The 17969-nt window shown below is 44.6% G+C and overlaps 1 protein-coding gene across 3 annotated transcripts in view; it reads right to left on the bottom strand.

Moving 5' to 3' along the window:
- LRRC71 (leucine rich repeat containing 71) overlaps window positions 1-17969 on the bottom strand; it is a 1520862-nt gene that overhangs the window by 168059 nt on the left and 1334834 nt on the right. For all 3 annotated transcript variants that reach the window (XM_069604555.1, XM_069604558.1, XM_069604556.1), the window contains one exon: window positions 6358-6479. In XM_069604555.1, coding sequence (XP_069460656.1) covers window positions 6358-6479 — 122 coding nt within the window. The remainder of the gene's footprint in view (window positions 1-6357; window positions 6480-17969) is intronic.

Raw genomic sequence — 17969 nt, forward strand, 5'->3', positions numbered from 1 at the left:
CTCTCGTTTTTGTCTATCTTTTTTCCTAACCACTTAGTCTCTTAACCGCTTTTCCTTTTCCTTCTCTTTTCCTTATAATTCGTCCTGTTCTCCCCTTTGTCTCATATCCTCAATGCCTTTACCATCGAGTTTCAATAAAATCTGACCTCCCATCCATTCGTTCTTTGTGAATGCTATCTCATCAGTCCTATCCTCATCTTGTTTCCATCTCTTTACCTCTCTTCCCGTACCTAGAGATGTACTTTCATGTGCTTGATCTCCTTTCTCCTTCTCGCGACTCTTCTTGTACTTCGGGACTCTGGAGGTATTATCTCTTTCTCTGTCCTTTTCTGGGCTTTCGTCAGTACTTTGCGTATGTGACTCATATGATGGGTTGCTATATCCCGTGGCTGCTTTAAGTTCCCTCAACGGGTACAATCCTTCGTCATTACTAGCTTCGCTTTTTGTTTCAGCCAGGGCGGGTGGCACATAAGGCTTTTCACCCCCCTCTGTGCATATATTCAGTATCCAATCTAATGGTGGCTCCTCCTCCTTTTCTTCTTGGTAAATTTTCCAGAGTTCTAAACTAGCCAGGCGTTTGTCTAACTTTTTTCCTGTATATGTGGCATGTAAGTATGTTGTCATGTGATGCAGGACCGTTTTAGATAGCGATCCTCCTTGGGGCCTGGCATAAACATTTTGTTTATGATCCCTTTAACCCATTCTGCACTGTACTGTTTAAGCTTAGATGCATGCTTCAGCAACTGTTTGCACAAGCTTATCAATGGGGTAATGTCTTACATTCTTAACCTGTTTATCCTCTCCTTATATAACACTTTATCATACTTTACGTTTCACAAACAAAATCAACAGTATGAGCGAGCACCAATCGTCGCAAGCTCCAATCCCATTTTGTCAACAATAATTTTACTTTTACCTTTGGTAACAACAACCATCAATCCATGCCATGCAACATTTTGTCCTTACAATCGTGCAATTTTCAAGCCATTTCAAAAAAGTCTTTTACTTTATGTCTTAGATTAACTAAAACACATAAAATAGACAGACAGACTCTGGCCAACCACACAAATGTCATGCCATCTGCTTCCTCAGATGCATCCTGCCCCTATATGTATTGACGTGTAATTTAAGCCCATTTCTTTCAGATCATCTTTAATCGATCCAGTCTACTACGTCATCCTATCAATCAGGACTTTAAAGGAAGGCTTCTTCTAGTGCTCTTTAAAACCCAGGCACTGGGCGTATACTCTTATCGCGGCCACACTCACAATATCTCTTTATATTGCTCGGCCACACTCGAGTCAATGTTTTCCCCTTATATATACATTTACGTTGTACTTTTACTCTGACGTTATTGTTGTCCCACCTCCCTTCGTTACCTTCCCTTTACTTGTTTTTAAGGCATGCAAACTTTTGCCAAAACAGTCTTTTTCACTCACCAGTTCGCATGTTTTTCCTCTCTGGACGCTCGGGATCACCGCCTTCGTTACCGCCTTTCTGTGCCGCTCGTTCGATCAGCTGCTCATAGAAGTGGGAAGGGGTTTTTGGGGGAAAGAAAGGGTCCCTTCAGCCGTAACCTGCAGGGTTTTTAATTAAACTAACCACTATCTACGGGGAGCTTCTCATTCTATCAGCCGGATGGCAAAGGACTTGTGATATTGCCGAGGACCCAAAGTTACTTATGTCGATGGCCAATGGGTATCTTATCTAATCAAACCATCAATCTCTGCTACCAAGTGAACTGGATGGTCTCAGCCAGCCCTCAAAAACTCGTCATCACTGACACTCAATCTTAAAAACCTAACATGCAATGTGATTGGTTATAGGAAGGTAACTTTATCATAGGTAATATATCTGTAAGTGGTAACGGGGAGAAGGGATTGGACAATCAATGTCAGGTGGGGCAACTAAGCCCTTGCTTAAAAATGGCCACTATGAACGTCACTAAAAGTACGACATCCCATTGGCTCTACTCACTATAGGACCCTAGATTCGACGGTTCACTATGATTGGGTTGGCATCAACCCCATTCATACTTTTTCACTTACGTCTAGCAGCATGCAGAAAGACCAGCCAGGTGCAGGGAGTTAGTCTGCACCCCAGCTTCCCTACAATTATGTTTCAATCAAACATCACCTCAGTGGTCATGTGTCAATTACTGCTTTGTAGTTTGGCCTCGAGTCTGCTTCTTGGTCTGAGAAGGAGTACGAGTATGGCAGGGATCTATCTGTAGGTGTGAAAGTCTCATCCCTTCCTGCCTGCCTTGTCACGTGGCTAGGACACTGTGAAATTGGCCTCTTCTTCATGTATTTTCGTGCATTTCATTTAATTCTGTCAGTTTTCTCCCATCTGTGGTTTATCTTGACCTTTCTGAACAGGATACCCTGTTCTTTTCTCTTTAAGTGTATCCACTGTTGGCCTATTCCAACCAGATACGACCTTGGCTTCTTGGCATGGTTACCTTCAGCTGGGTTTCGCTCCATTTTAATTCTCAATTTGTTTGCTGCAACACTCTCCTCTCGAGACCTTTAGTAACGTTTGTTCAATTCTGCTCACGTGCGTAGTGGAGTTACACTCATGTATAAAGAACTTTTGAGGTATATATATGTATATGTTGGCGCTTCCCGCAATCTATTTTACTACTAAGCATAAGCAAGCTTAACAATTTCTTTGCTTCTTGCGGTTTCTTAAATCTGTACACATTTAAACTAACTGAATATCTTCATTGTGCATATGGCATACGTTTCTGCATCTTGACATCACCTTCTTCACCTTAGGCTCAAGATGTCACTTATTCATGGTATTTTCGTCTCTTTGTCAGTATTCTCAGGTCATTATATCTCCTATATGTGCGTCAGTCCGAGTTCTTATGACATCACCATTTATCTTCCTTTATCCTTCTTGGCTTCTTCGGGTATTCCATTCTGACAACCGTCATTCCGTCTTGACTGTAGATATGGCTTTCTCAATGGGTACCTTACTGTCCATGTTTTCTTAGGTGTCGATACTGCAATAGGTGCTGTTACTCTAATAGGCACTGGGCACAGCCCAACAGCTGCTCTTTGCTGGTTTATTTGTTCATCATATGTCACATACTTTGACGTGAAAGTATGGTGGCTGGAGTGTGGATGACACATGGCACTTCCTCTTCATTTCCATTTCCTCTCAACCGCCCTACACTTACTATTAAGAGTCAGAGTCATACCAAGAATTGAACTTGGCTTTGGGTTTCAAACGGATCCTCATGACAGGGGCAAGAGCATCAAGAGTATCAGAAATAGAAGAATAGAGCAGAGACAAGGATGTGTCAGGATATTAGTTACCCAGAGGAGTGGGGAGTGATAAGGTGGCAGTGAAAGCCTCCAATGACACACACTTCATGGAGCAGATGTCCAAGAAGGTAGGTGGCAGTGTTGGGGTAGGCTTGGCCTGGGGGGAAAAGAGGGAGAGATTAGAGGAGAGGAGAGAGTGATCGCTCCAGGAGAGAGGAGTAGTCAGAGGGATAGAGAGGGAGAGGTCAGAGGAGATCAAGACATCAAGTGTGTGCCTTGCAGAGTCAGTTGGGCCAGAGGGGAGGATAGAAAGGCAGAGGGAGTCGGAGAGGTCACGGAAGAGTACAGAGGATGAACAAGGAGAGTCTAGATGGATATTGAGGTTACCAAGGAGGCGGAGTTGAGTGGTTGAGGCCAGGAGGGAGGAGGAGAGGTCCGTCCACTCAGAAAGAAATTAGGTTATTTGACCAGGAGGCCGGTAGATAGTAGCCACAGTAAGAGAATTGCTAGGAGATAGAGAGACAGAGCCTGCAGACAAGGCATTCAAAAGAGGAGTAAGTCTGAGTGGCAATTATAGAGGCAGGAATCCACTCAGGAAAGATCAGGGCTACACCGCCTTCGGACCAAGAGGATCTAGGTGCGGAGAGGATCTTGTAGCCATCAAGGAGGAGAGTGTCAACGCTTGTGACTGAGCTGGCCGTGAACCATGTCTCAGTAAGACCGAGGACGTTGAGGTCATGTTCTTCAAGGAGGTGGCAGATGTCATAGGAGTGTTTGACAGGAGAGCGAGAGTTGAGAGTGGCAAGATGAAGAAGGTTGCCAGCCTTAAAGACCTTCAGGGGAGGATTACAAATCAGAGGTACGGCCAGCGGAGTAGAAGGATCTCGAGGTGGGACAGAGGAGGAGGAAAGAGGGGGAAGGTAGCCGAGGGTGGAGAGGAGGGGACAGCAGGAGATGAAAGGAAATTGATGAGGCTAGGGAAGCGCCTGTCGAAGAGGAGAAGATTAGCCCAAGGGGCTCACACCATAACGGTGCCATTGAGGTAGACATACTTTAGAGTCGTCGAAGGCAGCCAGGGTCATCAAAATAGTTGACGCTGCCTGCTCCCGTGTAAAGGGGGGGGTCGACCATGTCCTCAGGGTCATCGTGTTCCTTGATTCCGGAAATGGAATGCATAGAATCGAAGAAACCCGATCTTCAACAGTGGCACAAACGAACGATCGCCGACTGTCGGCAGCAAAGGCTTGAGGATAGACATGGAAGCTGAAGCTTTCGATGCTGAGGATACTTTCGGCACAGAGGGAAGCTCAGGCAACCGAGAGACGTCGGGAGCCTGAACTCTACGGCTGTCCGTCAACTTATTCCTAACGGGAGTAACACCCGAAGACGCTTTCGACACCGCTGATGGAGTGGCTGGCTTGGGGTCGGGAGCGCCACTTTTACCGCCAAAGATTGCTGGTTGGGGGCCGGAGTCGCACCTACAGCCGCTTGCGTCTTAAATATTTTTAACATAGAGCTCTTAAAACTCTCCCACGCCTCTCGAGTGGTTGGCCCTGCCGAGGCCTTACCTCGTTCCGAAGACAAGCTGGACACGCGTTGATGGCGGTGTTGCCGCTTCCTCTTCCGCAAGGAAGACGAGGAGTGTCTCATGCAATGGGACCATTTCTTGGTCTTCTTACAATGTCAGTCTTTCCTGTTGACGGGGGTAGGCTCCTCAGCCACAGCATCCGAGGCCCGGACAAGTGACTGCGACAGAGACTTGGCAGGTTTTCTGGCCCTCTCACGCAGGGATTTAGGCTGCATCTTTGTGCATGATGAACAGGCCTCTGTGTCATGACTAGCACCCAGACACCATAGACAGACGTCATGGGGGGTCGGTCATAGACATTTTGACCTCGCAATTGCAGCATCGCTTGAAGCCCAAAACCCTGTGGAACGACAACGCAACAAGGTTTTCGAAATAAAAAGCTTACAAACTACAATAAGAATGTCGAGTAAACTTGAGTAGTGTTCTCAATGCAGCTTGCAAGCACACGGAAAAAAGGAACTAAGTCATGGGGCGTAGTGACATGGTATATATAAGACGCCTGACATGGTATATATAAGACGCCTGACATCATGTCAGGAACCGACGATCGTGAGCCAAACAAGACGGATCAACGGCAGAGTCGAGGTCCACTACGCCCCTGTCGTAAAGTTTCCGAACAGCAAAGCTGGAGATGGATATCTATCATGATGAGGAATCTGCAGGAGAAAAGCAATCCAATGAATTAGACTATATGAAGTAACTACAGTGAGTTTACACAGCAGGTGTCACCAGAAATGAGCTTATGAACAAACCACTCTACATCTGGCAGTAGGTTGGAGTAGATGTATCTATGATTTTTATCAGATTTATGAGAAGTCCACACGCAAGAGGTATACAGACATGCATTGAAGGTTCCATGGTCCATTCCACATATCTAAAGAATTACAGTTTTGATAAACCTTTCAATCATACAACTCATCGTTTTAAAAGGGCTCAATCAGTAAAAAATACCAACATTGTTCTTCACACTATGAATTTGTAAGAGATGAAATAGAATCGGATCTACAGCTCGGGCTCCATTAATAGTGCTGATAAACAGCATGTTTTGCTCTAGATACAAAAGACCAGCCCATATTTAGGTTTGAAGAACAGCAGAATATTTTTTTTGGCTTCAAGACGACAAAAGTATTACAGATTTCACCTACTCCCAGAAAATGTGAACATCCGTATCAAAAGAGAGGTGCTGTCAGGTTGCTAAAATAAGGAGATGCTGGTCCTAACACTTCAACAGACTACCAACTAACATTTCTGCTACATTAACCAAGTTTTAAAGAACACAACTTTGAGTCAATATATCAGGAGGATGGCTACTTGCACCCACCGACTTGCATTAAGAAAACACATTGTTGGGCTTCCGAAATAGGTTTATGACAACCTTGTAGAGTTCTGCTTGCGTGGCTAGCATCACCAACTGCATGCTTGCTGGGTTTAGCTACTGTATTGTTTGATGATGCACAATACTCTTACAAAGGAGATCAATGCTGGCACATTACTCACTGAGATCAACAGTCGCAGAAGTCCTGTGTGGTGTGTTGTCCCTGGAATCAATTTTGTGTCTTGAATCTGGTTCTCTAAAACTGTTAAAAAAGCTTTCAGGCTTTTCCCTGTGATCTGGTTCCCTGCAATATCAGGCAAAAGAAAACAGATAAAAAATGTAGTACTTTCCAGAATCATTTTATGTAAGGGAATATAAATCAGGCACATGACTAAAAAAGCAAGTAACACAGTGAACAGGTTCAGAATCAGCAATATGAAACTCTCTCATCAGGCCAGGCATCTCTTTATTGCAGGCGTTCAAGCAAAGGCTGTAATCATGTAGTGCAAAGCAACATGCCAATGTCTTGCAATGGTAGAACAAGTAACTTAGCTTTGGTAATGTTCTTACTTATAGATGTAGTATTTGTGGGGGGGTCAGAAATGTGAAATGGACACAAAGGTATAGGTTTATCAAAGTTTGCCATTTATTAAAATTAAAAAGGGCTGAGATAAACACCTCTCTTTCCCTATCCTAGCGAGGATGTCCCTACCTAGCAAACTAAAACTAAAGAAAGAAGACCTAATGTCCAAAATGTCCCTGACCCTCACACTAATAAATACAACAAAAATATACAACGAATATTTGACTGACTTCAGTTTCACAAACAAGATAAAAGTTCAAACTTATAGAATCAGTAAGCACTCCTTGTGACCAGGGTTGGACTCCCTTCCCCTGGATCAATTCAGGAATATTCTTGACAAAGTTCTGTTCCAGCAAAGTTCCATTCAGGTTAACACACAATTACTTTTTAATCCACTGTGTCCTTTCACTTGGCAAATTAAATGTCCCCTTCAAACACACTTGTTCAAAAATCAAAACAATTGTTATCCTCCACAATATCCTTCTTGGTAAGGCAAAAGTCTCTCCTTCAAAACAAAAGTTCATCAACAAGGCAATAGTTTTCCTCAGGATGCAAAACAATTAGCACAACATTGTTACTCTTTAGTTGTAATACTTTTGTCAGGATAACACAACAACTACCTTTGATGATGTCACAATTTATCAAAATGATATGCGTTCATAACCTCTTTCCACCACACTGCTTCAACTCATCTTCTTATCCCCTGTAAAACTCACCTGCCAGGACTAACTACTAATGGTCCCTTTCCTGGTTCACTCTCCTGCCAGGAAAAGAAACTCCTACAACGTCAAGTAATTTCAGTGGCAATATATGTTCCAGAGTTCTCTCCACCAGTATCCCTTGGGAGGAGGGCTGAACACGGTTTGCCTCTTTTTATAGTTTCTTGGCAATGTGGGTTACAGGTTCCCCCAGATAGGTATCCCTTGAAAGGGGAATTGCGGTCTTGCTGCCTCTTTACTTCTCCTTCAAAACCTCTTGGCTTTTGTCAATGCGGGTTACAAGTTTCTCCAAATAGGTATCCCTTGAAGGGGGAATTGCGCCCTTACTGCCTCTTACTTCTCCTTCACAACCTCTTGGCTGTTGGCAATGTGGGTTACAGGTTTCCCCAGAAAGGTATCCCTTGAAAGGGGAATTGTGTCCTTGCACTTTATATGTTCGGTATTTAAATCTATTGGCACAGCCCAATGTCCTGTTCAGAGCGCCCCGGGGTCACCTTTTGTATCAGGTCAACTCACTGGTCTCCTGTGGCGTCTTCGCTACTTCTGCGGCAGACCTTCAGCATTATGCTGCCTCTGCTGCCAGCTCCCATGTTAGTGTAGCAGTCTGCACGGCTCTTCGTTGGAGCTCTGACAGCTCTGTGGGGTCTCCGCTTTCACTTCTTCACTGGAGCGGTTCATGTTGTTTTGGGAGCCCGTCTATAATGTTGCTGGGCTTCCCTTCCGGCAGCCTTCCACAACGCTGCTTCCTGCTGTGCTCTCTCTGCACTGCCACACGCCTTCTCCCGTATCGGCTTCAGCTGGTGTTCCTTCTGCTTTCACAGAAAACCCTGCATTCTGAGCTGCAGCTGCCTCCACTATGCCTTTAGCTTCTTCTCTCAGATGTAGCTTATCCTGGGATTTAAATGTGTTGCTCAGGTGTTTCTCCCTACAACAACTAGAACGCTCATTATGTTCAATGGTGTCTTTGATCTTCATTGCCTCCGAGTCCCTCTTTCTCGTCCCAGTACCACATGGCATTATAGGCCTTGATGTCCATAGTGGTATTAATCCTTTGACATTTATTTGGTTGTGAGTATTTGGTGAGATGAGAGTTGTTAGAGGCAGGGAATGTTAGAGAAAAGGTTTTTGATTTAACATTGGTGTGAGGACCTTTACCCAAAACCGAATCGTGACAATTCAGGGATGGCAGATGTAATTCCTGAACTCCCAAGGTACACATTTTACTCTGATTAGATGACATTTCGCAGGATGTTCTTTGGGCTGTTTCATGGGACTTGTACAATGACAGCATGCAATTAAGCATTTGAGATTTATAGGGCTTTCATCCTCATAAGAGGAAGAGTACTGCGTACTTCCCAAGGGACTCATCACTTCCCCCTGATAGTCATTTGCTCCCATGAAATCCTCCCTCCTGATACAACCCCTGGGGTTAGGATCAGGTAGTGGCTGCCTTCCCCTGGCCACATGGGAGGAGACTTCAGGCTAGGGTTCCATGATGACTCTGCAGGATTCGTCACATATTCCTCCTACAAATTTCTCATCTGTTGAAGTACATCTTTAGGTACAGACTCGTCCAGAAACATTTGAAAGGCAGCATAGCATTGCGTGGCCCTGCACTGACAAAGTCTGGCATCACTTACCATTGGGACATGTAATAAGCCACCCACGCTCTTTTACATCAGTTGTGACCGCATCTCCCTTGTCACAGATGCAAGCCCTAGTCCAAAGTTCAATTCCCTATCCTAACCAACAAGATCTCAGGGTTATTGCACCCTAAGAGTGTCCTTCAGTTTAGTCAAAGTCTCAGGATGCTTTCTTGGCCTTGACTGTTGCTCCAGCTGAGTAAACTGCAGTTACTGCATATTTCTACCAGAGCAGGAACAAGCCCGTGGGACCAAGCCATTCCTTGGCCTGGGGGACACCTACACAGGTGCCAGCAGGAATTTCCACATCCCCAACACTGCCTGAATTTCCTCCAGATGAAAGTTATTACCCACCAGCCAAAGGTCTCTTTGTCGGGACTAATCGCATCATAGTTTCTTCTCCAGTTGTGAAGGTCTCCAGCACCTGTTTGGCTCCAGTCCAAGCAGGGCAGCAATGCTTCTCTAGCCAAACTTTGGTGGTCCTGGGAGTACCGCCAGGAACTGGGCTGCAGCATGAATGCAGCAGGCAAATAGAAAAAATGCTCCTTCCAAATGGGCTCTGCCTCTTGCCAGCTTCGGGGTAATATTTCCTAGAAGGTTGCTTGAAGCAATCTCTCCTTATTGTTAAATCTCATCCACCTGCTTGAATCTCTTTCTATTACTCTTGGTTAACACACTGACTCTCTTTTAACATACCAACTCTTTGGCAGTCTATTTGCCTCCCTGATAGCTTCCTTCTGCTTTCCCTTTATGATGTATTTTTTTACTTTAGTATCTCTATACTGGGATTGAAAGGCTCAGCACTTTCCTCCTTACCTCTGCTCTGAGGTACTGATCCCAAATCGATGTGCTCTATAAGGTTTGGTTATGTGCTCACAGACAAAGCGCCCAGTTACACCAGCCACCATCTTTGAATCAGTCGATGCCATCATGGTGGATGAGAAGTCTGTGAGAAACCTGAGGGCATACTCATATCTACTCCCCTTGGGCCTTCTCCTGAGGTGGCCAGGGAAAAGGCCATCACTTTTGGATCCTGACCCTGGGAGTGGAGAAGCGAGGGAGGGTCACTTGGGTGGAGGGTCCTTGGGGATTGGGGCGGAGATGCCCTCAGGTGAGACGTGGGATTAAGCACTCCCCTTTCGTGAAGAGTCCTCTATACCAGAGGCAGTCGTGAGATATTGTTATCCCTGCCCCATTGATAAAGAGAACGACAGGAGATATTATCAGTTCAGAAGCATCAGAAAGAGGATGAAAAGGAGAAGGGTTAAAGGTTGGGCATACATTGGTGAGACATGGTATCCCCCTTTCCCTATAGATGAACAACCTAACCCTCCCACCACCTTTATGGGCTACTGCAAGACCTCTCTCCTCATTTCCCCACATTTAATCTTTGAAAGTACTGGGACGAGGAAGAGGAGACTGAGAGTAATGAACACTACATCTTCATTTTACCACTCTGGTACTTGGACGAGGAAGATGCCAAATTAAGGATCCACACCTGCAACCTGTTAAGTGGTTGCAGGTGTATAAAGAGAGAGCCTGGGAACACAGCAGGGAGAAATAGGGAGGCCTGTGAGGAGACCAGCAGGGGACCCATTTTCAGAGGAGGCAGCCGTGGTGGGACCTGTGGAGGAGCCAGGACTCGGGCCAGCAGCCCAGAAAGCCTGTTTAGCCCAAGACGAGTTGGGCCATTGGACTTTCACAGGAGGGGGAGCCTCCATCTCGAGGAATCAGCTGCTGGAGCTGCAAAAATGTAAGAAAGCAAGGCACCTTCCGCTTCCACCCAGAGGCAGCAGAGCTACCAGCATGGGGAAGTCAGGCCCTGGTGTGCAACCAGGGCTCTCATAAGCTGGACCAAGCTGGCCCACTGACACAGGAAAGAATCAGCCGGAGCGACCAAGGAACAACGCAAAGGACCAGCGAGTGTCAGGGAGAGGCACTCATCCGCCGGGGCGTTCCTAGCAGGCTGCAAATAGGTAATGATTTACCAAACTGAATGGAAACTTGAAATCAAGCATATTGAATGCATATTGAATACCAGACTGAATAGAAACTTTAATTTAATCAGATCTAATGCATATTGAATACCGAACTGAAGGGAAACTTGAACTTAAGCATATCAAATGCATATTGAATACCAAACTGAATTTAACCTTACAATTAAGCTTATTGAATAAGGAATTAAGCAAAACATTATGGGCAAATAACAGAGGACAGCCAAAGAGTAAGTACCCATATGAAAACAACATATAGGAAAGCGCGCAAGTGTAAAAGAGTGCTATAGAAAGGTGGGACATGAGCAACACCACTACAAAGTGAACCTTGTGAGTAAATGCAGTGCAGCAAGGCAAAAGACTGGCAAGAGGTGTGTGACACATTATGGCAGAGCCAATAGGCTAACCAAGAGGAGTGCAAGTACTGCAGAGAAAGCCAAGAGGCCATTGAAGAGAAACTAAAGTAACGTGACTCTGTACACAGGGACAAGTCTAGAAGAACCTGTGTGGGTTGAGGGGCCAAGGGATCCTGGTTGCATGACCTGTGATGGGTGGACCGTGGGTTCGAACAACTGTGCCTAGACCAGTGAGCCCTGAACTGTGAGAACCAAAGGCACTGTGTCCCCCAAGGTTCTGTCCTTGGCCCCTTTCTCTTCTCACTTTACACATCCTTCTTAGTTCCTATTATCTCCTCCTTTGGCGTATCACATCATTTCTATGCTGATGATACCCAGCTCTTCCTCTCCTTCTCCTCTTTCTCTCCTGACATCCACCATAAGCTTTCTTCTTGCCTCTCTGCTATTAAATCCTGGATGCCCTCTCACTTCCTTACACTAAATGCAGACAAAACCGAAGTCCTATTCTTCCCTGCCAACACACTTCCTCCTCCCTCCCCTCCTCCTTTCATTCTCTTTTCCCCCTCCCAATTCCCCTTGTCTCCTCATGCCCGTAACCTTGGTCTTCACATTGACCCCCACCTCTCTCTATTTCACCACATTTCTCTTACTGCAAGATCTTGCCGCTTTCACCTTTATAACATCCGTAAAATTCGACCCTTCCTAACCTTTCACGCGACTAAACTCTTAATCACTGCCCTGATCTTCTCCAGACTTTTCTACTGCTCCACTCTTTTCTTTGGACTCCCCTCCACTCACCTCTCCCCCCTCAAATCCGTCTACCACTCTGCCATCCTCTCCCTCTGCCTTCTCTCACCTCATGACTCCATCTCCTCTTCTGTCACCTCACTAGGTTGGCTCTCATTTCACTCCCAGCTCAAATTTAAGTTCCTGTCTAGTCTCCAAATCTATGGTCTTGCCCCTCCCTTCTCACTTTCTATACTCCTTGTTCACTCAGCTCTGCTGATCTTTTCCTACTCTCTCCTCCTACACCCTGCTCCCCTTCCCGCTTCATCTCTTTCCAACTACTCGCTCCTTTTCACTGGAACGGCCTCCCTTTCCCCCATCCGCTATACTCCCTCCTCCCCTACTTTCCACACTTCTCTAACATCTTATCTCTTCCATTCACCCCTTAGCACCTTTTTGCTTCCTCTCTTACTTCTGTTTCTACCACTATCCACACCTCCTACTCCCTCTCTCACCTTGGTCCCTCTCCACTCACGCTTAACTTCATCACTAATGTTAACTGTTCCTTGTACTGTTTTCTGGTTTTGATTCAATTGTTATGTAATGCTTGTTGTATTCTGCTTGTTCCTCTTGTAAATCGCTTTGGCGTAAGGCGCTATATATAAAATTTAATAAATACTAAATACACTGTGCAACAAACCAAGGAGAAGCACTGCAAGTGAACTGGTGAGGCAATACAGAAAGTCGGTCACGCTGTCCTTGAGTTGTGTTATACGTTTTTAAAGACAAACAATTACAAGTGGCTGAGCTAAAGTCTTGGGGAAGGGCCCCCTGAATAGTCTCAAGTATTGTCTTGAGAATGAAGCTTTGACCCTTTTCTTTTGAAAAGTGTTGCTTGGAACATGGGGAAGGGAACCCGGAGGATTGTGTGGAATTGTATTACTCTGAACTTGAGGAATGTCATTTTGAGACTTTTGTGGAACTTTCTTGAACTTGGGGAAGGGGAGCTGAAGAGGAAGCTAAGAACTGGAAGAAGCTCAGAAATGTGTGTTGATCATCATTTTCTTATTATTGACATCCCTATACACTGTTTAGCTTTAGTTGTGAGGGCAAGCATAAGTTTTGGACACAGACAGATTTTTAAGTTGAACTCTTTGACTCAGACTGTCCTTAGTTTCGTTCAGGTAGGGGAATCCTACCTTAGCATAGGTAAAGTTAGGCCTTCTACCACCTTGACATTTAAGCTAATAAATATCTTTTGTTTGAACTTTGTCTGCTCTCTGTTTCTTCCTCCATGAGACCTTCACAAGTCCCATGTTCCGGCTTGCTACACTGCCGGGGACTGTTCTCTGGCTAACATCAGCACTGTCCTGTGAACATGTAACATGTGGGCTTCCCCAGGAACATGAGTATCCACATTTCTTTAAATTCCAAACCACACTCCACCAGCAAACATCTCTGCCTATGAGGCGCATGGTGAGGATTTATCCCACTGCATAAACAGGCACACAGAGAGCGTTACATTCTTGGCATGAACTGTGTCTTACCTATCCCTCCTCTGATGTACTATAGTTTTGGCCCTAGGTACTATTCCAACGTTGATCCTTTAATATGAGAGACCTTTCTCTACCTCATATTTAATACATCCCATGGTGGACTACAATGATAGGTCTTCTTTGGTTGGATGGCTCTGCAGATCTCTGGAGGGTACTAGGTGGACTCTAGGGGATCCCCCAAATGCCATTTTAAGGGGTCACATCACAGAGCAGGTGGCTTGCCTAGAGTCTCTCTGTCCCTCTCCATGACCACATTATCAGTGCTCAGTCATGATACCTTTCTCCCAATGATGACTTCTCTCCTGAAAGACTACCGTAGTTATACAGAAAAAGACACAGGAAAGCATGCAAAGAAATTGTCCTACAGAAGGATATTTTGTAGGACAAGGCAACCAACTTGAGCATCCTGCCCCAGAAGAGAATCAAGCCAGTAATACTTTGAAAAGGAATGGACATTTGCCTTGTAGCCACCTCAGAGATATCTAACAAGGCCAACCTTCTGTCCAAGGGTGAAGTTGCTGACTGGTTCCCAGTGAAATGTGCGCTCAGCCTAAAAGTCACGTCTTTCTGAACCAGCTCATATCAAGTGTTGATACAGATGACTAAATGCATGCAAATTGACTTCCCCTTTCAGGAGCCAGCAAAGCCTACAAACATCTGGTCAGGTTGCCAACATTTTTAAATCCTATGCAAAAAGAAGTTAAAAGTCCACTTTGGGTGAATCCAGTGAAATCTCTCGGTCTTAGATGAGAGTGTTAGGTGGGGGAGTAAACACTGGTGTAGCAGTGGCACCTGCAGCCCCTGTGGTGCGGGTTACCCGCCACAATAGGTCTGGGGGTGGAGGAGCCAGGCCCAATCCTCACCCATGAGGGTGAAGGCTGGGCCGGGGCTTGTACCGCAAGGAGACGCGCAGTAGGGGTTGGAGCTGACCATGACATGTGCCACATGTCACATGCCACCTTCAGCTCGAACCCCTTCTTCCTCGCGGCTCATCTACAGGAACTGGGAAGCTGTTCCTATTTGTGAGCAGCAGCAGCACGGAATAGCCAAGGGTGGCCTGGAGTGATGGACCACAGCAGGAAAAAGAGGTAAGAAGGGTTTTACATGTTTTTTGTATGTGATGTGTATTTTGCTTGTGTGAAGTGAATGTCAGATGTATGTATGTTCTATTTGTCAGTGAGTGGTGGCTGAATGAAAAGAAATGTGATGGTGTGTGAATGTTTTGTGTAGGTGGGTGCCTGTTTGGAGAATGCAGTGAGAGTGGATGTAAGAGGTGGTGTATGGGTGAGTAACTGGTGCGTGAATGAGTATGAATGTGATAGTGTGTGTTTGAATGTTCTGTTTGGGTCAGTGGTTGGTGTGCCTATATGGAGAATGCAGTGAGAGTGGATGTAAGAGAAGGTGTATGAGTGAGTGACTGTTGGACGAATGAGTATGAATGTGATATTGTGTGTTTGAATGTTCTGGGTTTCCATGGTGGGTTGGAGAATGCAGAGTGAGTGGATGCAAAAGAAGGTGTATGAGTGAGTGACTGGTGGGTGAATGAGTATGAATGTGAGTGTGTGTTTGAATGTTCTGGGTAGGCCGGTGCTTGGTGTGCCGGTGTAGAGAATGCAGTGAGAGTGGATGTAAGAGAAGGTGTATGAGTGAGTTGGGCGAATGATTGTGCATGCCATAGTGTGTTTGAATGTTCTGGGTGGGTGGGCTTGTGCCTGTGTGGAGAATGCAGAGTGAGTGAACGCGAGAGAAGGTGCATGACGAGTGTGTGTCTGGTGGGTGAATGAGAAGGAATGTGATAGTGTGTTCAAAGTTCTATACTCCAATACGACCATAAGAGTAAGATTATCAATAAACAGTACACTATCAAAGGAAATCCCAACTTGGAATGGGTTGAAGCAGGGATGCCCGTTGGCAGCCACCTTATTGAACCTTTATACTTTAGACCTTGCATTGTCACAGATCTACCAGCTGTAAATCCACCCATCCTAAATGTAACGCAAGTATCGTATCTTATGTACGCGGACGATCTTGTTCTATTGGACAAAACACAAGTGGGGCTACAAAAGTGAATCACTGCTTTAGAGAGATATGAAGAGGAAAACAACATTATTATTAACATATCAAAGTCGCAAGCCATATCATTGGCCCATCAACCTGGAAAAAAGCAGAGAGACATGACAGTCTTCTTAAGTGCAAAGAAATTAGACCATGTTAAAGCCATTAAATACTTGGGAATTTGGTTGAACCCAAGTATATGTGAAAAAGAATGGAATGATCATCTGAGAATGAAAACAGAAGCTCTGGCTCGGCAAGGCTTAATGTTACATAAAAAAATATGGCAAGTTCTCATTAAAGCCTCTTATTACATTCTATCGGCAAAAAGTAGTGGCGATACTTACCTACGAAAGTGAAACCATGCTAAATCTACACTGGAAGACGTGGGATCGATTGGAGGCAATTTTTTGGAGAAAAATTCTAGCCGTGCCAAAGTCATTTCCTGTGCAGCGAATCCGTTTCGAATTGGCCGTGCAATCAATGAAATCAATTGTGACATGGAAATCTCTGGACCTTTATAGAAAAACTTTGATAGATGACATCAGCCGACTGATTGATATTCTAAGATCTAGATCCAAAAATCACACAATACAATTCTTAAAATGTAGAAAGAAGCATGCAGCCGGATGATGGGTGTCTTAAACTGCCCGATGGAAACCCTGATGCAGCAACCACTTGAAATCAAGAGAAAAATCCAAAGAGCTGATTGGATAGAGACAATAGAGAAGAAAGCCTTGTACCAACTTGCAATACGAGGAGTGATTGAAAACAGAGCGTTAAATCAACTCCCCTCAATTCTTGCTCTCTTCCCCTGCCAATACACTAGAGACCTCTTTCCCAGAATGTGTTTTAATATACTGCCTACAAGAGAGGTTCCAGTGACAAGAAAACAACTTGGGGCCAATTCCATTACTTGCCGTTTTTGCAAAAACATGATCACATATATTTGATTCCATATCATTAGGGATTGCACTGCATTGACTGATGAAAGAAGACAATTCGCTGCTATGTTACCCCCAGAGCCAATTGTACTCTCACCTGAAGATAGATGGACAAGATTGATGCTGGGCACTAATAAGAAACTGATATTTCGCGTAGTACAATTTTGGACAAATTAAGCCGGAAAAGACTGGCCGACTTTGAAAGAATCCCTTACATGGCGCATGAGGGAGGGGCCTAACGAAAAGTAATATCAAGGTGGAACATCTGGCCTTTATGGGCTATTGACCAGACTGAGGTCATGACTATTTCCTTTCTTCCACTTTTTACCCCTTTCTTTTTTTTCCCTTTTTTTTCTCTTAATTTTGAAAAACATATGTGCTATTTTTGAAGGATGTGTTCTGAAGGAAGCAAGAGATGTAATGAAAACGTTTTGTAAAATAAAACTAAATCATTTAATAAAAATAATACAATAGTGTGTTTTTTTAATGTTCTGGGTGGGTCAGTGTGCCTGTGTGGAGAATGCAGTGAGAGTGGATGTATGAGAAGGTGTATGAGTGAGTGACTGAGTAGGAATGAGAGAGAAAGAGAGAGAGAGAGAGAGAGAGAGAGAGAGAGAGAGAGAGACTGGGGATCTCTATAGCATGTTTTACACATCCTTTATTGACTTTGTATCCTTACTGGTATTTTCAGGCAAAACCAAGTTCATGTGTGTCATTACCTGACTAGACTGACATTTTTGTGCAGCCAGATGAGCCATTGCTTACTGTGGGATGACATTTATAACTCGGCATCTTTGTAGCAAGCATGATAAGTAGTATTACCTCGGTAGACTGATGTTTTGGTGTAGCGGCCTGTATATTTCTTACTGTAGCATGACATATTATTAACTGAGCATCTATAATGATGCAAGCATGATAGGTGATCTTATGGGTCTAGAATGGCTTACATTGGAAACAGTTTGGCCATGTTTTCTTATTGTGACATGTCATTTTTAATGGCCAAACCAACGGGAGTATGTTCTTACATAGAAGTACTGGCATATATTGGCAGAGCCATCTTTGTCCCTTGCGCCAGTAATGAGATTATATAAAAAAAACTTTTAAAAGTGAATAGGAGTATGTTCTTACATGGGAATACTAGCATATGTTCGTGGAAAATGACTGGGCACAGCCAGCATGAACAGGTTTTTTTATACTGGCATATAATGCAGGGAACGGCAT

The sequence above is a fragment of the Ambystoma mexicanum genome, chromosome 1p (assembly GCF_040938575.1).
Source record: "Ambystoma mexicanum isolate Mex_15411 chromosome 1p, UKY_AmexF1_1, whole genome shotgun sequence".
NCBI lineage: Eukaryota > Metazoa > Chordata > Amphibia > Caudata > Ambystomatidae > Ambystoma > Ambystoma mexicanum.